Source organism: Balaenoptera physalus (assembly GCF_965194825.1).
Source record: "Balaenoptera physalus genome assembly, chromosome: 6".
In the NCBI taxonomy this organism is placed as follows: domain Eukaryota; kingdom Metazoa; phylum Chordata; class Mammalia; order Artiodactyla; family Balaenopteridae; genus Balaenoptera; species Balaenoptera physalus.
The window spans coordinates 13,098,478-13,120,620 of NC_138885.1; the positions used below are offsets into that span (position 1 = coordinate 13,098,478).

General features: G+C 42.3%; 1 protein-coding gene across 18 annotated transcripts in view; it reads left to right on the forward strand.

Moving 5' to 3' along the window:
• CLASP1 (cytoplasmic linker associated protein 1) overlaps positions 1 to 22,143 on the forward strand; it is a 261,977-nt gene that overhangs the window by 193,702 nt on the left and 46,132 nt on the right. For 13 of the 18 annotated variants that reach the window (XM_082465779.1, XM_082465780.1, XM_082465769.1 and 10 more), the window contains 8 exons: positions 786 to 809; positions 2,056 to 2,300; positions 4,098 to 4,161; positions 6,818 to 6,981; positions 11,597 to 11,675; positions 12,718 to 12,861; positions 21,241 to 21,384; positions 21,908 to 22,014. In XM_082465779.1, coding sequence (XP_082321905.1) covers positions 786 to 809; positions 2,056 to 2,300; positions 4,098 to 4,161; positions 6,818 to 6,981; positions 11,597 to 11,675; positions 12,718 to 12,861; positions 21,241 to 21,384; positions 21,908 to 22,014 — 971 coding nt within the window. The remainder of the gene's footprint in view (positions 1 to 785; positions 810 to 2,055; positions 2,301 to 4,097; positions 4,162 to 6,817; positions 6,982 to 11,596; positions 11,676 to 12,717; positions 12,862 to 21,240; positions 21,385 to 21,907; positions 22,015 to 22,143) is intronic. The other 5 variants (XM_082465778.1, XM_082465781.1, XM_082465777.1 and 2 more) reach the window with 1 other exon arrangement.

The window sequence follows — 22,143 nt, forward strand, 5'->3', positions numbered from 1 at the left end:
TCAGCCTTGTGTGTAGCAGGGCTTTTTCTGGCAGATACTGGAGTTCAGGATAATTGCTTTAAGCAGAACTTTAACTTAAGAGTCACTAGGTGGCACACAGTTGTGTGAAGCGGTTCTTCCTTCCAAGTTGCAGCATTTGGAATCTGTTTCTTACTTATTCCGGGACTTGAAGGAGTGGGGGCCAGAGGGGTGAGAAGTGATGGATGTGCAAAGCCCTCGGTGAGACAGCACTTCGGTGTGGGGGGGAGGGGTACAGTGCCCAGAGTGCCAGGGGGCAGAGCAGGACTGGAGAGTCTGGGCTTTGCCTTCATCTGACTTGGGCTTTTCTCTGAGCTCCGGCTCCCCTTACACCCCCGCTGCCCTCACTAGTACGTTTTGTCCAGACTGCTTGGTCTCTCCAAGTGACCTGCTTCAGAAGAGACAGCGCCGGGATGGTACACAGTCCTTGCTCACAGAAAAGAAGTCCGGGGGCAGCATCTGTCCTCGGAGCAGGCGACAGAGTTAATAGCGACATTAGGGATATACCTCAGTGCTATGGGGAGAGTTTCAGCAAAGAATTCCAGCAGATACCGGAAGGTCTCGTAAGAGGCGTAGGAGGGTTAGGAAATGCCGTTGTGAAAGCGTTCTTTGTTATTTGCTTGACACGAATCGCTTGCTAACCTGTATTTTTGGTTTGCTAAGATATGTTCTGCTGTACACTTTTGTTGCAAGAACGATCCCCACATATGCTTCTGACGTAATTCTCTATGCTTTTTCCCCATCCCTCAATATTTTCCTGCCTACAGCTGTTAGGAGACTCCAGGAGCAAGGTACCAGTGCTTTAACTTTTGTTTTATGTTTGGTTTTTTTTTTTCTTTTTTTTCTGTTGAGTATATTTCCTTTAGGAGCTGGTAAAAGCAACAAAAAAAGCAGCATAGTATAGAAATTCTGTTCTGAATTGTGATTTTGTGGAAACTAGCGACACTGTTGCTAGTGATGGAACTTGGTCATCTCTCACATTTGCCTCAGTGGTGTTTTCGAATATCAAGCTCTGCCCCTTTTCCTACTAGTGTTTCATTTTAGTTATTAACCTAGTTTGTGTCTCCTCTTATGTCGTTATTATTTCATGAATGGATACATTCAACATTTTTCTTATCTTAGGAATCTAGTTGATGTGTAAGTGAGATGACCATATAATTATCATCCTACCAAGGATACTTTTGAGAGTGAGAGAGGGTGCTGTTAGTAATTATGCTGGGACAGTAGGTGGAAGGCAGAACTGTCCCGGCATACAAGTCACATTCCTAGAAAATCACATCAGTACAATTTAAGCCAGTAGCTATTTGTTTTTCTCTTAGAGAAACCGTATTTTATAAGTTTTATCTATTTTATGTAGCTGTTGCTAAATTATTTAGGGATTTAACTTACAGTTTTACATTCAGAGGTAAGAGAAATGAATGACATGGGTATTCTAGTCTACAGGAGACCTATTAGTGTTGTAAAACTTTAAGTCCTTAATAAAAATGGTTTAGATCATTTAGGAATCCTTTTATGTAGGACACTCTGCCCCTGACATTGCAGTGCCAGACGTTCTCAAGGAAGCCTGAATGTTCAAACGAGTTTACTCACAGACCCTGCTCAAGATAGATTGCTTTTGATTGGGAAGGGGCTGTTGGGCGCTCATACTTACAGCGCTTCAGGTGCCGAGCCAGGCTGTTTAACATGTAATTCCACTTAATCCTGACAACAAGCCTGTGGGAAGGGTAATCACTGTCATCTCAAAGATGGGGAAACTGAAGCAGACAGATGAGGAGGCTTTCTGAAGTCACACAGCCAGTCTGTCTTACTGAGAAGGCCCCGCACCGTGCTAGAGATCATGCTCTTTCCTCCCTGCTGTGGGTTGCCCTGCTTGTTACTCACCCGACGTCTGCTTTTCTGTGTTTACTCCCCTCATCTGTAAGCGCAGGGAGAGGGCGGTGCATGCGCCTGTGTGTGTGTGTGTGTGTGTCTGCGTTTAGCGCTTTGTCGTTGGTTTTGTTTGGTGAGACTCACGTCACCTGTCCTTGGATCTGGCAGAAGAAGCCCGTGAGGAGGAGGTATGAGCCGTATGGGATGTATTCTGACGACGACGCCAACAGCGACGCGTCCAGCGTGTGCTCCGAGCGCTCGTACAGCTCCCGGAACGGGGGCGTCCCCCACTACCTGCGCCAGACCGAGGATGTGGCCGAGGTGCTCAACCACTGCGCCAGCTCCAACTGGTCCGAGCGCAAGGAGGGGCTCCTGGGCCTGCAGAACCTGCTGAAGAGCCAGAGGACGCTGAGGTGAGGGCCGGAGGCCAGGCTGGTGAGCTCAGGCCGAGGCCCGTGGTGCGCTCCCGGGGCCTTCCCCGGGCTCCCGTCGTCTCGGGAGTTCTTACGGAATTCCAGCCGCTGGGGCGGCGCTAAAGGCGCTGGGAGGGCCGAGTCGTGGGCCTTGCCTTCCGGAGAACTTGACATACCCGGCAAACACTTTGTAACTGATTAGGTTTAGAAAGCATTTGGTTCCTTATGGCTTACACTCGTCTATTAGGTGTTATTTGAGAAATCTCGGTACAGTTTGCAATTTAGGTCGAAAGTAAAACAAGTCTGCAGGTTGGTATGGTTTATTACACTTTAGAGTCATGGATAAAATGATACCAGCCTCAGTCTAAAATGTTTTGATACACATAGGCGTAGGTATAGTTTATAAGTATGCAGAGTAAAGAGATACTCAAATAGGGTACTCTGAAGTACTCTTTAGCTTTAGAATTGATTATTTTTGCTTTTCTCTTTGTTTCTGTATTTCATAAATTTTCTAAAATGAGCATGTATTACATATACCAAAAATATGTGTTTATACCATATTTCCTCAAATCTAAGGCACCATTGACACACCATTATTTTATATCTGAGAAGAAATGCTGCTTATTAAACCATGACAGTACTAATATGTCGTTGCTTATAAGATGAATCTCAAAATTACAGAGATGTTTGAACTACACTATATTATATTCTTCGGGTAATTTTTTTTAAAGCTGTCTGGTGAGACTGGATAAGTGTCTATGGTCATGGATGGCTCCGCAAAGCCGTGGGAGCATTGACTGATGAATCACTGGGCTTCAAGTGCGGCTGTCCAGTCAGTCTGGCCCCCGCCTTATTCCTTCCTGCCGCCTTCCCTCCCCAGCCCCCGGCCCCCCCCTTGTTCTGTTCTGTGCATGCGTCAGGAGAAGTTTTGCCACGTGCGCTCTGAAGTGCAGGTCCTCTCTGGTGCTCTAGTGACCTGTCAAAAAACAGAAAAAAGGATTTGCTGTCATTATTCGTCAAGAATCTGCTCAATTCTGGTGGCCCCAGTTTCTTGATTCTTAGTGTTCACCAAGTATCCATTGAACAATCTCTAGAAATCTATTGATTAGCGTTGGTCTGATCTAGATTTCATCGTTAGCAATGTTAAAGGATCACCCAACCTGAGGGGGATGATTTGGGGAAGAAGGTGAGTCTTTCTAATGAAACCTCGAAGTAGAAGTGGGATTCAGTAGTACAGTTCAGGGTAGGAAAAGTCACAGGGGCACCGACATGAAATGCGTGTTTGCTTCGTCTCAGGCACAGTTGCAGGTAGGGTGTGTTCTTTAATCCTTTTAGCAGCCGCTTGGTTCACTGAAATGGATACAGAGATATCAGAGTACTTTGGCTCTGGCAGAACTGAGATTAAAATCCAGGTCTGTCTGACCCCGAAGCACATGCTTTTCCTAGTTGATCCCATTGCCTTTCATCTGTGGCGGTGGAAACACACCTGCAACGGGGTGAGCAGGATGTGGCTCATGGCTTTGCCACGCCCACATGTGTGAACTCAGGTGATCACGCTCTGAGATGCAGTTTCATTTTAGAAGGAGAGCAAAACGATCATGATTTTTTTATTCCTGTGCAGTTCCATCATAAATTAAAATTTAGATAATTGATTTGTGAAGAAAGGACTTTGTTATATAAAAATTGTATAAAGCTTATGTAGTGGAATGAAATAAAAGGATTTCGAGAAGCTGTAACTAATTTCAATATTGGCTTATTAAATATTAAATTTATTTATTTCTGTTTTGTTTCCACTAGTCGGGTGGAGTTGAAAAGATTGTGTGAGATTTTCACCCGAATGTTTGCTGACCCTCACAGCAAGGTAAGGTCTGGGGAACCTGCCCACTTGTGTTCCTCTCTGCATGTCTGTGTGGGCCGCATAATACACGACCTCAGAGTGGGATACCAGCCCCGCAGCACAGTGTAGACCTTACAGACTGAACCCCAATTTCAGCAATAGTTTGTTACGGCTTCTGAAAACGGAATTCTTAGAAACTTCCAATGCCCATACAACATCAAGTTAAATAAAGTGTGTTTCAAGTAAGGGTTACCATGGAGAGAATGAGATGTAGTCTTTTACTTATTCAGCAAATATTTTCACTTACTTAGCCAAGCGGTGGGCTGGGTGCTAGTATGTAACAGTGTATTATAACATAATGCCTTCCTGAAAAAAGTTACAGTAGTGAAGAAAATAATCAAGTTATGTAAATTTTTTTTTTTTTTTTTTTTTTTTGGTACCCATGTAGAATTTGTCTATATGGGACAAGATAGACAAATGGAAGCATTTATAAAATGGATTTACTGAAGAACCACATTAAGTATTTCTCCAGACACCGATAGAATTGCCGCCTCTAAGAATTTGCTGGATGGTGGTCACTTAGCTGGTGCCTACCCCTGCTGGGGACCGGAGGAGGGGACCGCCTTTTGACAAGGACGCCCTGCTGAGTGCAGAGCACCCAGGAGTTGAGGGACAGGCCCTTTCTAGGAGTGGAGCTGAGAGCGGGACCCTCGACAAAAGTTCACTTGGAGTCTGGATTGTAAATAAATACCATTGTTGGGGAGGAAGCCTTTGCAGGCTGTTGCTGTTCGATGGTTTTAGAGAAAGAAAAAACAGAGGAAGGAAGATATCAGGAGAGTTAAAGGGTAGATAAAGGACAGAAACCAAAGTAGAAATGGAGGGAACCAGAAATCAGCACCAGCAAATCTTAAACGCTTGATGTGCAAGACTTAACTGTCTTACACTGTCATTTTCCTAGTAAAAATGGTCTCTTCTAAATCCTCCTGGGAGAGAGAAACCTGCGGTGGCCAGAAAGTCTAGCCAGTTACTGTGATCCCCCTCCTTTTCCTACCCTTTCCTCCTCACAGGAATTGTCCGTGAAGTGTCAGTCATCCATCCGTCCGTGCAGTCATTCAGCATTTACTGAGCACCCACTCTGGGCTAGGGAGACAGAAAACAACACAGGACCCCTCCCTGCCTTTTGAAATGCTCACGGGAGCATAGGAGAATGAATGCAGGGGTGCTGCTTTTTGGGGCGGGGGCAACGGTTCTCCTCAATATTGGTCTTAAAGCATGTCTTAAAATTCCTGTTATGACCCCTCATAGCAAGGTTGACATTCACAGTATTAATAAAATCCAAGAAACGTTGAGTTTCAGGGCCAGGTGTAGATATCCAAAGATATAATTATCAAGATTTTCTCTAAGATAGTATTAAAAGCAGTAAGATTTAAAGCATAAGCATAAGATTCATAAGATGTATAGCATAAGGGATATTAGATGGATTTGGACATTGATGAAATTTCTATTACCTGTCACCTCTAGATTGCTGATTCAGAACCAGAATGTGAGGATAAAGAAGGAAATTTGTTTCCATCAGAAGGCTCTTGTACAGTGAGTTTGCAGGTCTCAGTTTAGTAAATATTTGCTAGCTGCCTTTGTGCTAAGCCAGGAATCCCACAGCTGGGGCTCGTTTACTTCCTTCTGAGCTGTCTCACGGGAGACCCCTGGTGGTTAATAGTTGCTGAGCTAGAGTTGAGTAGGTCTGTGATAGCCGGGTTGTCCCAGGAGAGCAGGACTCATTTACCAAGTAGGGCGCACAGTGCCACCGCTAACCTCTCTGAGACTGGTTCAGGGGTGATGCACCGTGAGCTCTGTGTCACCGTAGGGAGCACTGATGGTCACACAGCGGCGTGAGGACCATGTCAACCGTCGGTGTCTTTCATCCCAAGCCATAATCTTTTATAAAGATTGGTATGGCTTTTATAATATCTTCTCATAAAGATAACACTTTATAATATCTGAACGGGCATACATCAAAATAGATGACTGAAATGAAAAGCAATACATATGCAAGTTTTTTTTCCCCTCATCCTATATTAGTTTTTGTTGAATGCTAGGTAATGAGCAATAATAGTATAGAATTACGATGGTTAAAAGGTTTTTTAAAGAAAAAGAGGGAGAGAGAAAGGAAAGAAAGAAAGAGAGAGAGAGGGAGGGAGGGAGGGAAGGAGGGAGGAAGGAAGGAAGGAAGGAAGGAAAGGAAAAAGGAAAGGAAAGGAAAGAAAAGAAAGACCTCCAGGATTAGACTCATATTTTCAACAAAGTTAACTTCTCTCTGTACTGAATTTTAAAGGCATGTAGAGGGAGGGGAGAGTTATTTCGTCAGTTTGTAGCCTTTTCAGGCCTTTTAAGAAACTGCATGAAACTTGTATGACTTCACTGTGGACTAACATGGAATCTGTTTCGTTGCATGGCCTGGTTTGCGGTGGAATTCACACCAGAGAGTAAGTTCCGACCCCTTTTCCTTTATCTGTTCTTGTAACTGCGTTTGTTTGCCTCCTGTGCCATGTCCAGTTGTGGACAGTGTCAACCCCAGTTACGATTCTAGACAAAGCCAAGATGGGCATTTTTATCATTTTGGAGACTTGGGAGGAAATCATGAATCAAATATGTGAAATACTTGGTTTCCATTTGTGTCTAGGTTTTCAGTATGTTTTTGGAGACTCTTGTGGATTTTATAATAATTCATAAGGATGACTTGCAAGACTGGCTTTTTGTTCTTCTCACACAATTACTTAAGAAAATGGGAGCAGACTTGCTTGGATCTGTGCAAGCGAAAGTTCAGAAGGCTCTCGATGTCACAAGGCAAGTGTTTGGGGGCAAGATCATTTTTTCCCAGCTTTTGAGGTAAAACCGACATACAACATTGTGTAAGTTTTAAGTGTATAATGTGAGGATTTGATACATGTATATATTGCTAAATGATTACTGCAGTGTCAGTTAACACATCCTTCACCTCACATAATTACCATTTTTTGTTGCTTATGTGGTAAAAGCGGTCAAGATATGTTCTCTTAGCAAGTGTTATACCTGTAACTGGAAGTTTGTACCCTTTGACCAACATCTCCCCATTTCCCTCACCCCCCGAGGCGCTGGCAACCACCATTCTACTCTTTGTTTCTATGGGTTTGATTTTTTTTTTTTTTTTTTAAGATTCCACATATAAGTGATATCATGCAGTATTTGTCTTTCTCTATCTGGCTTATTTCACTTAGCGTGATGCCCTCAAGTTTCATCCATGTTGTCACAAATGGCATGATTTCCTTCTCTTTTATGACTGAATAATATTCCATTTATATGTACCCCACATTTTCTTTATCCGTTCATCCATCAACACACTTAGGTTGTTTCCATGTCTTGGCTGTTGTGAATAGTGCTGCAGTGAACATGGGGTTGGATATCTCTTTGAGATACTGATTTCATTTCCTTTGGATACATACCTAGCAGTGGGGTTGCTGGCTCATATGGTAGTTCTAATTTTTTTTTTTTTTTTTTTTTTTTTGGCTGCGCCACATGGCTTGCGGGATCTCAGTTCCCTGACCAGGGATTGAACGTGGGCCACAGCAGTGAAAGTGCCGCGTCCTAACCGATAGGCCACCAGGGAATTCGCTAGTTCTGATTTTTTTGTGGAACCTCCATACCGTTTTCCATAGCGGCTGCACCAATTTATGTTCCCACCAGCATTTGTTATCTCTTGTCTTTTTTTTTTTTTTAAGAAATTCACGTTCTTTTATTTATTTATTTATGACTGTGTTGAGTCTTCGTTTCTGTGCAAGGGCTTTCTCTAGTTGCGGCAAGTGGGGACCACTCTTCATCGCGGTGTGCAGGCCTCTCACCATCGCGGCCTCTCTTGTTGCGGAGCACAGGCTTCAGACGCACAGGCTCAGTAATTGTGGCTCACGGGCCCAGTTGCTCCGTGGCATGTGGGATCTTCCCAGACCAGGGCTCGAACCCGTGTCCCCTGCATTGGCAGGCAGATTCTCAACCACTGCGCCACCAGGGAAGCCTCTCTTGTCTTTTTTGATGATGGCCATTCTAACAGGTGTGAGGTGATACCTCATTGTAGTTTTTATTTGCATTTTTCTAATAATTAGTGATGTTGAGCACCTTTTCATGTACTTGTTGGCCATTTGTATGTCCTCTTTGGGAAAATGTCTACTGGTGGGGCGGGGGCACTAGACCATTTTGATACTACGAGAGTCTTTGTAGGTGGTTTCTTGTCATTCTGTTACCTGTGGCTTTTGTCACCCGCTTGAACATCTACTTTCTTACTTAATTCCCACATTCTCTTATTAACATGTGTGTTGAAATATCCCAACAATCCATGAGATGAAATGCCTATATCTTCCTTGAGTTGACATTATTTTTGTGAGTGCCTAAGACAAATGTAAAAAAAAGAAAAAAGACGTTGAAAATTGATTCTCTTTTCTTTAAAAAACACTTTAGAATATTTATGAGCATCCTTCTGAAGACCTCAGTATTTTTACGACTTCAACCTCTTGTAAGGCACACTAGAAATTTTTCTGTTCATGTGTGGTGTAGGGTTCCCGTTCATCCAGGAATAGTTTCTATTAACAGTTCATTGGCTAGAGATGATAACACACTTACAATATTTGTAGCCTATCTGGCCTTTATGAGAAAAGAAAAGCTACTGAGACTCAGAAAAAGTGTAAAAAAACTGACCCTGTGCTGTTATTGTTTGGAAACAAACTTCTGATCTTTGCCTGTGCAATAGTAAATCCTCGACACACGAGTGATAGAAATTGAATGATCTCAGAAGACGGTTCGCAGTAATGTCTCGGTTGTGATTTGGTGGATGACGGAGGGGAATGTGTCAGATTGCTGAATTTTTAAAAGAATAAACAGATGTCTCCAGGTCACTCAGAAAATCGTCATCAGCATAGTAACTTTTATATGACCCGTTACTGCAAACTGGGATATGAGTAGGTATCATAGAATTGTCAAAATGGAAGGACCGTTCTCATTTCATTATAAAATTAGGAAACAGAGAGTAACTTGACACACCCGGAGCCCCACTTCCTGCTCGTGGCAGCCCGGGAGCCAGCATCCAGGAGAGCCGGTTGTCACTCTGTTGTGTGTCCTGTGGTTGCCGGCTGGCCTGCGGGAGAGTGTGGAGGGCATCACGCTGCCCCGTCATTGTCCCCCGCGCTTGCATCTGTTAGATGTCTCTGGCTGTCAAGCCTACATTTGTTCCTCTACACTGTGATGCCAGCTTTTCTTTTGGTCCCTGACCCCGGAGATCTGTGTAATTTGTGCTGCTATAGAATTTTATTATCCAAGTAGATTTCCCTTTAGATTTTCAGTGAACTTAGTGTAACGTACTGTATTTGCAGTAAGGCTTTCAGGCACCATCCCTCCTGTGGGTGACTAAGTGTAGTGCAGTTGGGGGACAGTCCTCTACACCAGTGGATTCCTCACAGTTTGGCCAGAGGTTGACTAGAGGGACTGAGCTGATGCAGCTGATGATACACGAGCGATGTAAACAGCAGGGCGGTTACGCGAGAGGCCGGGAGCTGCGGTGAGTTGTGGTCACAGGGGATGTGGGCCCAGTGGTCCAAGCTTTTCAAGAGAGGTCAGAAATGTGGATTAAGGCAAGATATTCAAGATTTTTTTTTTTTTAATGACACTGTGAAAGCCAAGGAAAACATTTGTAAGCCAGACTTTAGCCTGTAGATTGCTTCCTTAATTTAGGTGAATTTATGAATGACAGAAGATCCATTTCAGATTTTTAGGGATGATGGAAATATTACGATTATATTTCTGATCTTTGGTGATTAAGGGAAATAATTGTGCCCTCCTATTAGTGTTCCTGGATGCCTCATTCCTTTAAGAACCCTCTTCTGGGGAATTCCCTGGCCTAGGTCCCTAAAGCATGTGTCCCTTTTTCTCGGCAGCTGAGATGTTTAGCTCTTTCAGCTTATCTAGGATTGTGAGTACCGAGGGCGTCTCAGTGGTGGCTGAGAGCTATTCCTCAGGTGATAGACCTGACTGTGAATCTGCCTCAGTTTCCTTTCCTTTGGCTGCACTCGACAGCAGGGCACAGCTCCAGCTTAAATACACCCATTACTCAGATGTATTCTCCATCCTCCCTCTGCTGTAGAAGAAAGGAGAGGTGTTTTGTGTGTGGTTTGTTTCTTTGATGTGTGGCCAGTATTAGTCACTTAAATCACATATACTAAGATGTACTTTGCTTCCAGAGGTGGTCCTCAGAGCGTCCTGGATACAAATAGATGCGGGAGAAAAGGATGTGCTATTGGTCAAGTTTACTTTTTATTAGTAATTATGATGGTGGTACTACTAGTAACTAGTATGTGCCACACACTTTACGTTTTTCTTGTATTATTTCATTTAAATTTCAAATCAGTCCTGTAATCTGAAAGATTCGAACCTGCGTCCCTTTTCTTTCTACTATCCTGTACACTGAGAATCGTCTCTAAGGGAGTCTAAAACAAAGCGATGCAGTCACTCAGCCTCAGTTGGAATAGATCTTTGCGTTGCATTATCTTTCCTGTTAGCATGGCAGGGACATCTGCATTAGGCACAAGGGCTCCTTCAGGCAATTTTAAACTCATACTAGTAACTGCGGCTTTTTAAGGGAGAGGGCACTGAGTTTTGCTCGCCAAGAGCCCTCGGGGTTACTCAGTTGGATCAAAAATGTGAGAGGACCACGAGAAATGAGATGAGTCGCAGGCGAGAAGTGGAGCCGGAGTGGGGCTCTTAGGGTCCCAGGCTCTTGTGTGTGTCTGTAGCTGCAGAGGGGTGTTTCTGGGTGAGCGTCCCACGGGCGCGCTTCTGTGGTGACCGCACAAAGCCAGCTCACGGGCGGTTACCCAGCGAGGACCCCAGGAACCGTGCAGGCAGCTTCAGCAAGGGCAGCTGCAGGCAGCCTCATCGGGATGTAGAAGTTAGATTTGGGCGATGCAAGTGTTTCTCATGCGAGCAGTATTCCGAAAGGTGCCTGGAAAGAAGACGAGCAGATCCAGGAAGGCAAGCAGGCGTTCATTGCTCAGTTTATGTGTTTTGGGACTTTTAACAAGATTTCCCCTTTTCTAAATTTTCTAGGGAATTCCCTGGCGGTCTGGTGGTTAGGACTCGGCGCTTTCAAGTGCCGGGCCCGGGTTCCGTCTCTGGTCCGGGAACTGGGATCCCATGCGCCATGCGGTGCAGCCAAACAAAAACCAAAAAACAAAACAAAAGATAAATAAATAAGTTTTCTATGTAATGTGTATAACTTTAGTATTTACATAAAATGAAAAGTAATATTTAAAAAATATAAACATGCTTGCTTTTTACATATGTTAGAGGAATCTATAATAGTGTATTTTTGTTTCTTATATGATTTTACATTGTTTTTTGTAGTAAGTCTTTCTTTTAAAATACTTTTTTTTTTAAAACCTAGGGACTCCTTTCCATTTGATCAGCAATTTAACATTTTGATGAGATTCATTGTGGATCAAACCCAAACTCCTAACCTCAAGGTCGGTAACTATTTGTCATTATAGTTCAACCTCTAGAAGTCAAATTTGCTTAAAATATGCTTGTTTATACGTGACTCATATTTGGCTATTGTGAGTAAATCTGCTGTGAGCAACATGTTTCCATTTCTCTTGGTTCAGTACATAGTAGAGAAGTTGCTGGTTTATTGGGTAGGGACATGCTTAACTTTATTTTAAACTGCTGAAATGGTTATATCAAATTATATTCCTACCAGCGGTGTCTGAGAACTCCAATCGTTCCACATCCTTACCAACATTTGGGCATTATTACAGTGTTTCACATTAATATTTAATGTAGAAATTTTTGATGTGTTAAAATAGGTATCTTATCAGAATGTTTTTCATATTAACATCGTAACACATGAAAAATGAATTGTGACATGTTTTATAAACATCATACCTGTAAGAACAAACGAATGGTATTTGAAGGAGGATGTGCTCCTTTGAATGGCATCAGGTACATTGTCTGTTCTTCCATCACTAATTTTGCTGAAGTTTTTAGGAGAGGCCCAATAAATAATCACCCTTTTCTCCTGAGGTCAAAACCAAGTGAGACCTTGGTGGGGAAGTTAGAGCAGAATTATCAGCTTGAATTACCTTCAGTGCTGCCTTGCAAGACCTGGCCTAGAGTGGCTGAAAAATAAAACTCACACCGAGTTGTACTTGCTCCGCGGTCGGTGGCAGAGCTGGAGGTCCCCCTGGTGCCTCCACCCCTTACCCCACCGTGGGCTCCTGCCCGGCACGTGTCTTGCGGCGTCTGTGAGGAGCAGAGCCTGCCTTCTCTGCAGGCCCGGCAGCCACAGAGGGCAGGGGATTAGGCTGCAGGCCTCCCTTCTGTTCCCAGGCTTCCCTGTCAGTCACCTCATGCTTTTTCCGTGCTGGAGGCCCCTGCGTGTAGGAACATAAATCCAGGAGAAAGGCGGTGTCCCCTCAGTACTGTGTACTTTTCTCTGAGCACCAGTTAAGAGCTCTGTTCAAAGATTTATAAAGTGTACTTACCGTTTATAATCGCTGGATCTTTCAGGTCAAAGTTGCAATCCTGAAGTACATCGAGTCTCTCGCCAGGCAGATGGACCCAACAGATTTCATAAACTCTAGTGAGACAAGGCTTGCTGTTTCTAGAATTATAACCTGGACGACAGAACCAAAGAGTTCAGACGTGAGAAAGGTATGTCCTTAGGCGCACGTCACGAAGAGGAGTTTATGGGAACTTGTAAACCACCCACAAACCTACACGCAAACCACTATCGCTCCTTTTCTAGGAAACCAAGGCTCTGCTCCTGTCCCTCCAGCTGTCTAGTTGCAGTCTCTGAAGATCAAAACGAAAATCTGAAATCTTGTATCATGGGAGACACCCTGATACCAAGATGTTGTGTTGTTGCTTTTTTTTTTTCAATCACCTGAAGAGAAATATTTGCTATTTTCTTCTGAAATGGCACATTGAAAGGCATATAACACAGTGGAGGGAGCACAGGACCCTGTTATTTCTATTCCTAGGTAGTATTCTGCCTTAGGACTACTATGAAGATGAATTCATATATGTTAAAAGCATGATCAATTCCTGACAGGTTATAAGCACGCAGGAAGTGTAAGTTATCACTCTCTTTGTTGTTTCTATTATTCTCTTCCTGTCAGGCCATTGTTCTTTTACTTTATATGTAAACAAACTAGCCTTTCAAAGTTACTGTTAAAAACCAGATTTCTTAGTTCTGGTTTCAGACTAAAAGTACTTGATTTTGGTTATTTGTGTGTAATCATGAACCTTGCATTTTTTTTTTCTTTTCTTTTTTCCCCGTAGTATACTCCTTCCACCGCCATCCGTACCAAAATAGTCCTTTGGCCTTGGGGTAGAGTTGGTATCGTGGACCACTTGGGTCAAGGCAGGGTTAAGGATGATTCCAAGAGGTAGTTAGCAAGGTTGTTGTGGTTCCAAATGCCCCTGAACACCTAGCTCCTGCTCTAATGGAATCCAAGGAAGGGAACCAAAGAATCACCTGCAGGGTTTCTTTGGGAGGGTCACAGCCAATGTAATTCTCTAGCCATTGTACAGTAATAAACTGAGTTGTCCAAGGTCAAAGAAACAAGGATGAATTTTATTAAAGCACTCATTCAAAATTACTGTTCTAATAGAAAATAATGTTTTTGATTTATGATCCGTTTGTAAAATGTTTCAATATTTATTGAAAGAGCATTTTACTGGCAACCTTTAATTTAACCATTAAGCCTCTTTGGGACTAGGGAGGTACACTGGGAGGTGGTGGCATGATTTGGTTGATTGGAACGTCAGAAAGAGATATTTGTGTTACAGTTTTCAAAGTCACAGATCAACCAAGAAATACAAGAGCCCAAGTACAACTTCCTATGTTTAGGCATAACACGCTGAGTTACGTATGTGTGTCTATCTGAGTATGTGTTTTTGTAATTGAAAGTTACTGAAGTGTTCCCTCCCGTGGGGCTGGAAGATGTTTTAGACATGCACGTTATCATGATTCGGGCCTGTATGGGAACAGCCAGCTTTGGTCATTATGGCTACTTTCTCTGGACATGCACATTAAACATCTGAACTCGGATTTATTGTCCTAACCTTTCTAATCAGGACACTAGAGGAATGTTTTTCCTTGAGTTATCTAGCCTGGGGCATCAAAACACTCAACTTACTTTATACTAGCTCAAGTCAGGTGTGGTTAGAATGTTGACTGCCGAGGTCACATGACTCATTTACTGTTCGGTCTCTAACTCTTTTAGGTTACTTTGGATCATACAGCGCTGCTGTGTGATCTGGTCTCCACTGGTGTCTGCCTCCAGTGTCTTCCCCTTCCCCATCGTGAGGACTGCCAAACACCCCACCTTCAGGCTGAGGTCAAACCTGGGCTCTGGGACAGTAATCCCGGCCCCTCAGAGGAAGCTGAAAAGCTTTACGTCAGTAGTTCTCAGTCCTGGCTGCAATGAAGACTAACCTAGATTGCTATGCTCTCCCCGAAGTCACTTGGCTTCACTGGTACAGAGTGGAGTGTGGGCGTTGCTCTGTGTCTGGCCGGGGCTCCTTCCACCCTTGGCTGATTTTTAACGCAGTGTTGAGGCCCATCAGTTTAGACCGTTCCCCTGGGACTGAACCTCGGGCACGCAAGCTGCTGACGTAGTCTTGACCTGGTTGCCGCTGATTCTCTGCGGAATTTGAGATGTGTTCTAAAGATGGTCTAAATGAATGTAGTGCCTAAGTAAATTAAAATACTTAGAAATTGTGATATGGTATATATATCACTCTGTGCTAAGATTTTAAATTGTCATTACTATTATTTTAAAGCTGCAAGGAAAGAAAACAGGCGCCTTTTTCATCTGGATAATTTAGTGCACTAAAGACTTGCTTGCTTATCTCTTCTAAGTAGACATATGTTTTGCCTCACCTGTAATTTGCAGAGTTATTAAAAGGTTGTATCAGGTGCTAGGGAAATCTTGGCGATTTTCATGATCAGAAAAGCACTTTCCGATCATGAACCAAGTTCTCCTGTTGGTGTCCTGACTTAATTTCCTAAGAGTAGGGCAAGGTTACATTCTAAATACTAGAAGAGCCCTACAGTCTGAAATCTATGCAGGAAACTCCCATACTGGCCCTATCCTCGGAGAATATTAACTTTATACAAACAATACTCGGGAAGTTTGCAGGCGGTGCAGCTCCTGCCATGTATCTCCTATTTGGGAAAGCACTTCAGACACATTTTAAGCTGACACAACTCTGATTTACTGACTTCAATGTTTTTGATATTTTATTTCTCTTTTTATGTCAGTGTTGTTTCCTCTCAGAGCCAGTCGGGTGTTTGAATATTTAAGATGTTGAGGAGGGAGGAAACACAACCTAAACCAAAGCACAAACCAGTCATCAGGAGGCACGCTTGCCTGGCTGGGACTGACTTGGATGGATGGAGAAGCCCCACCCGGCTTTAACTGGCCTGCTTTATTCCCAAAGTAACCTTTTCCAGTTTTTACGTATGGGAGTCCTGAGAGTTGTGTTGACCAAACTACACAGACATACACTGGACCTTTCTTTTTTCTTTTTTTTTTAACATCTTTATTGGAGTATAATTACTTTACAATGGTGTGTTACTTTCTGCTTTATAATAAAGTGAATCAGCTATACATATACATTATCCCCATATCCCCTCCCTCTTGCGTCTCCCTCCCACCCTCCCTATCCCACCCCTCTAGGAGGTCACAGAGCACTGAGCTGATCTCCCTGTGCTCTGCGGCTGCTTCCCACTAGCTATCTGTTTTACATTTGATAATGTGGATATGTCCATGCTGCTCTCTCACTTCATCCCAACTTACCCTTCCCCCTCCCTCCTGTGTCCTCAAGTCCATTCTCTACGTCTGCGTCTTTATTCCTGTCCTGCCCTTAGGTTCTTCACAATCTTTTTTTTTTTTTTTTTTTTTAGATTCCATATATGTGTGTTATCATACGGTATTTGTTTTTCTCTTTCTGACTGACTTCACTCTGTATGACAGACTCTAGCTCCATCCACCTCACTACAAATAACTCAAGTTTCGTTTCTTTTTATGGCTGAGTAATATTCCAGTGTATATATGTGCCACATCTTCTTTATCCACTCATCTGTTGATGGACACTTCGGTTGCTTCCATGTCCTGGCTATTGTAAATAGAGCTGCAGTGAACATTGTGGTATATGACTCTTTTTCAATTATAGTTTTCTCAGGGTATATGCCCAGTAGTGGGATTGCTGGGTCATATGGTAGTTCTATTTGTAGTTTTTTAAGGAACCTCCATACTGTTCTCCATAATGACTGTATCAGTTTACATTCCCACCAGCAGTGCAAGAGGGTTCCCTTTTCTCCACACCCTCTCCAGGATTTACTGTTTGTAGATTTTTTGATGATGGCCATTCTGACCGGTGTGAGGTGACACCTCATTGTGGTTTTGATTTGCATTTCTCTAATGATTAGTGAAGTTGAGCATCCTTTCATGTGTTTGTTGGCAGCCTGTACATCTTCTTTGGAGAAATCACTAGACCTTTCTTAATGCACTGTGTCTGTATTAGGATAATACAGTGTATTCTAGAATTGACCTCTGTTGACTTCTGCCTCTGCTACTTTTTATCGGTGTGAACAAGTAGTTTAACCTCTGAATCCTTGTTTATTATCTGTGAAATGGGAATCATGATATTTGCTTTAGGCACTGTTGGGAGGACCAAGTGCAATAAAGCATATAAAAACCTAGATAGATACTGCTTTGTTTGTTGTTGTAGCTTCAGCTATTAACTGCTTGAGGGTTGCTTTGGTTTTGCTGCTGGTCCAAATATTTTCCAGCGTTAGGAAGATTTTTTTCCCATCAGGCAAAGGGAATGCGGTAATGACAATAGAAATTTTAATGGTATGTTTACATTTTAGGGTTCAGAATCCCTGTATGTTTCCTTATCATACGTGATTCTCTAACACTGCGCACCTGCTTTGTCAAGTGAACTAACAGATGTATGAGCCCCCAGATGTTGTTTTGAGAAAGGTGGGAAATAAAGGCGTGGCAAAGAAAATTAGAGGTTATAGAGATGCTGTTTCCTGGAGCAGGAAAAGTATATAAATAGCCTTCAAAAGTCGACATTTCTAATTGAAAAAAATTTTAAATCTCTGATTATACATAGGCAGCGTGTCCTAATCTAAAAGCTCAGACTTTTACCATCAAATAAGATTTGAACCTCAGCTGAATATGACTGCCTCGCTCAAGTCTCATTTTGACCTGTTTGCAAGAACACTGCTACTTCCAGGAGGGGTTGTGATGATTATGAAGGACTTAGCAAATGATGGAGGTTTAACACTGGCAGTTCCTGTTATTATTGTTAAGGGTACTGTTACTGTTCCGTTATTATTCATAGACTTTCAGATTGTATAATCTCTCTCTATGTATATGATTTTAGAAAAGAAGCCAAATACCTTACCAATAACCATGGTTTTGAGCGCGTGCTTCTTGTCTCTGATTAAACCCTACCCCTTTCCTGTTTGTCCGTCCCCGCTTCAGCGTAGTCGAATAGGTGAGGATTTCCCCACTAGGTCAGCCTCCACCTGCTCTGGGCCTGGAGAAGGAAACTTGGAAGAAAATTGTAAACAGGTAGATTTAAAGCTGTGTACTAACTTGCAAAAAGACACTTCACTGTTTGCCTTGAGATTGTTACTCCTGATTACCCTTGTGAAGGCACTGAGAAGATTTTGAAGAACCCTAAAATTAACATAATACTACGTGAGCCAGAGCGTGCGTGCGCGTGCGTGCGTGCACCTGTGTAAATGTTGTGTTTTGGTATGTTTTATGATTAACTGCCTTCCCAAAGAAATAGCCACGTTGCAGACAGGCTTCTACCATATTTTAACGCAATAGCAATGGAGAGATACTAAATTTAAAATGTCAGAAGGTTTTGAAATACCTTCTCTTTGGTGGTTTTTCTAAAGCAATTTTAATCACAATCTGAAGGGAGCAGTAATATTTGTTTAATAAATTTAAAAAGCCCTCTCTTCTCAGATTTTAAGTTTTCCATAATTAACACTGACACTGACACATTTGTCAAAGTTTTATTGATCTCCTGTCTGGAAAAATCCTTTTCTGCTGTGAGGCACACGGCATTCAAGGCCATCGAGAGCCTGCAGGTTCTTTTCAGACACTAGCAGTGAGATTTGAAGGCCCTTTTACCCTCATCCCCCAAGTTCTGCTGTAGGGGCACAAGTGAGAGTCATTTCCTTTTAGGTCGCCATTTGATCTTTAAAGTACGTCGCCCCAGAGTTGCCCATTAGAAAACGTCAGCAGCAGAGGTTTTGGTCTGGCTTTTCAATGGCCCTTCCTCACGTGGGGCAAGAGCTCCAAGTTGGGACAGCGACACCCTCTGGTTTTGGGCTCATTATTGAACACGAGCTCTGCCCCAGGCTTTTTAAAATGAATCTCTGCAGCCCATCCCCATATTTGGAATTATTCCTGCAGTGAGAGCATATTGATGGTAACGATAAACATAAGCCAGTTGTCATCCTTGCCGGGACATTCTGGTGTTCAGACTCCTCACTGATACAGGGAGTTGTAGATAAAATGTTTCAGGATCATAACAGTCTCATTCCTTTTAAAACTTTGATGTGAAATCTTTTTAAAATAATACACTTCAATGATACTTTCCATCCATTTCTGGAGCTTGGGTTTCAGAAAAAGATTTTACTTTGAAAACAGCTTTAGGCCAGAGGGTTATGTTTGAAAACTAATAAAATCATTTACATTTTATATTTTGGAAAATGCAAAAACAAATTATATTCACTTATATGCGTAAATCACACACATACCATCTGTCCAACGAGTTATTTTCAGAATTCCCTGTCTTTCTATTTGATTTCTTATCAAAATTCAACTTCAGGGTTATTGAGAGAAGGTTCTTCAGTGGGTAGAAGTTGAAGTCTGCTGCGCTTTCTTCCCCCATATGACGAAAAGTCAGTAATGTTAAGTAGCCACGAATTAGCACAGTCTCTAGGCCTGTCACCTTGCAGCCCTCTTGTTCCTAAACGATCCTACCAGTTTTATAATTTGCTTCATGGAAAACCCCAAGTAAATTTTTAGTATCAGGTATCTTGTCATTCTGGGAAGAAATTAGGTCTAAAGACAGTGGCACATTTCACATAAAAACATACTATTCAAAAATGTAATAATACATTTAATAGTTTTCTAATGCCATTTGCAGTCAACAACAACAAAAAAGTGGCTAAACTTTCTTATTAAATTGGTGATGCTGATTTTTTTTCCCTTGACCAAAACTCAGGTCTGCTTCTTTGTTTCTCTTTGAAGTGCAGTGTTTTTTGCATGCATTTTTTTCTAACATCTAATAAAAATTTTTTTTAGTGCACAGGTTCCTTTGCATGATTTGGGGAATTTGCTTTTATACAAATCATATTAACAGTGTGTTAAATTGATGGTGAAATAGATTTCTTCAGATAACGATTTGTTAAAACTGTTCCAATAATGACATGTAGAAATGTGTGTTTTAGTACAATCAATAATAATGTTTTTTGCCTGTCTTGTGAAAGCACACTGGCCCTTATGATTTAATTTGGTTGGAGAGGCTATTAATGACCATATTTGGAAGTCAAGGGAAAAAGTAAGATCCTTTTGCCCAATGCTGTGCTTAATAAATGCTTATGACATTATGAAAGATAATTTTTTATTGTGTAAAATATGTTATTCTACTGATATTTCAAAATTTGTAATTAAGTTTTAATTTTGGTTAAATACATTTGGGTCTTTGGATTTTTTTGTTTTTTGTTTTTTTCCTTCTCCAGGTACAAAATAGCAATTTTATATTAACTGGACCTAGAATTAATTTTAACATTATAAAAGCATTGAAGTGGGGTTTTTTGTGGGTGTTTATTTCCAAAAATAAACATGTTTCTATGTAATGCAAACATGTTTCTATGTAATATTCTATATAGTGGAAAAAATATTTAGGATAATTACTGCAATCCTAAATATTACAGTCTTTGGAAAAATAAATGTTTGCTTCTAGTTGAAAGATTTTCATAATATGTTTTCCCTTCTTTTGACTCTTAGAAATTTGTAAGAAATGCCTGTTAGCACCAACTAAAATTTTCTTTTGGAATAGTTCTTCTAAGTCAAAACCCTTGTAACTAACTCCGAGGGCATTGTTTTCTAAGCTCGAGCACCATAGCAGGCATGTAGCTTGCTGGGGAAGCCTGGGTCTCACTGCTGGTGTTTTAGCTGCTTGCTCTTCCCCACTTTGCTGCTCTAGCGACTACGAGCATATGTTGTCTCTAATAAAGAAAAGTAGAACATTTTCCAAAAGGCAGAAGAGTAGTAACTTTTTAATTCATACCATGTAAATCTAGTTTGCTTCCCAAAGACCGTCTCTGTCCTCAATTCATAGATGTAAAACTAGGAGTTTTTCAGATGTACTTGAACTCTATTTCTAGTGTTTCTTAGTCACTAGGAAAAGTGGTTTTTCAAGATAACGCAGTGGTAGCTTGTTTAGAAACTTGTTCTTTCCAGGGTATGCCAGGAGCCTTGTCCAGTCTGACTTACTAGAATGGACATCACATTTTTTGATTGTTTCGTTTATGTACTCACCAGCTTTGTCCCTAGTGTTGGACAGCAGAGGAAAAAAGTTTCAGGAGTGCTGTTGTAAAATCCAAGGCCAGGGTGTTCAGTGAAACCAGGGCTTATTTTCCATATTGAAGTGTGGCTGTTTATAGTTGATGATGGTATTTCTCTAGGTGCTGTTTGTTTTTTTTATGGCACAGATGTCCTCTTATTATTTATTCTACTCATACAAAACAGATTTCTTTTAAAAAACAATTTTGGGAATTCCCTGGTGGTCCAGTGGTTAGGACTCCGTGCTTTCACTGCTGGGGGCCCGGGTTCAGTCCCTGGTCAGGGAGCTGAGATCCCGCAAGCCGCGCGGTGCGGCCAAAATATATAAATAAAAATAAAGTAAAACAACTTTAATGAGCATTTTGACCAAGATAGGCAATTGTACGTGACATAAGTTAACCATCTCTTCCGTTTCTAGGCAGCACAGATTGTGCTCATCTCTCTGTTTGAATTGAACACTCCTGAATTTACCATGTTACTTGGTGCCTTGCCAAAAACATTCCAGGATGGTGCCACCAAACTCCTGCACAACCACCTCAAGAACTCCAGTAACACCAGTGTGGTGAGTGCTTGGGTCACGGTTGGTGGCCTCCACTTACCCGTCCCCGTGCGGGGCTCGCTCTGGTGGAATGGCCAGCTTTCCTGTGCTCTCTCAGTAGGTTGGGGGCATGCCGAGGGTGGGGCGATGTCGGGTCCTGTGCATTCCCAGGGAATGAACCTGCTATTTAAATGGTCCTTCCTTTAAGTCAGCATGTTCACTTAAATGTTCACTAACTCATTTAGTCAGGCGGGCAGTCATTGAGGAACTTATTTTTTCACACTGTAAAGACGCAAATGCTCAGTTGTGTCTGCTACTCTGTCTGCTCCAGCTGACAGCAGTCACTCCGCTTCGGGAATGCCTGCAGGACAGTTATCCATTTTTAGTTTGTATGCACTTAAAATTGACCTTATGATTCTGGAAAAAATCACCCTGATTATGCAGAATCTGCCCATTTATTTGCATGGGGGTTCAAAGGCCGAGGGGCAAGCGGAACTGTGTTCTGTATTTATCCCTCGCGTGATGGAGCTCTTCTGCCTTCCCCCAGGGCTCTCCAAGCAACACCATTGGCCGGACTCCCTCTCGACATCCCAGCAGCCGGACCAGCCCCCTGACCTCCCCCACCAACTGCTCCCATGGGGGCCTGTCTCCAAGGTAATGCCATTTCAACAGGAGTGAAGACACTAAAGCACCCCGATGACTGTCTAGGCTACCTCTAGGTTTTTAGACCGAGCTTAATACCAAAAAGTGTATGGGTGCCAGGAGCCCACGGCTCCTAGCCCT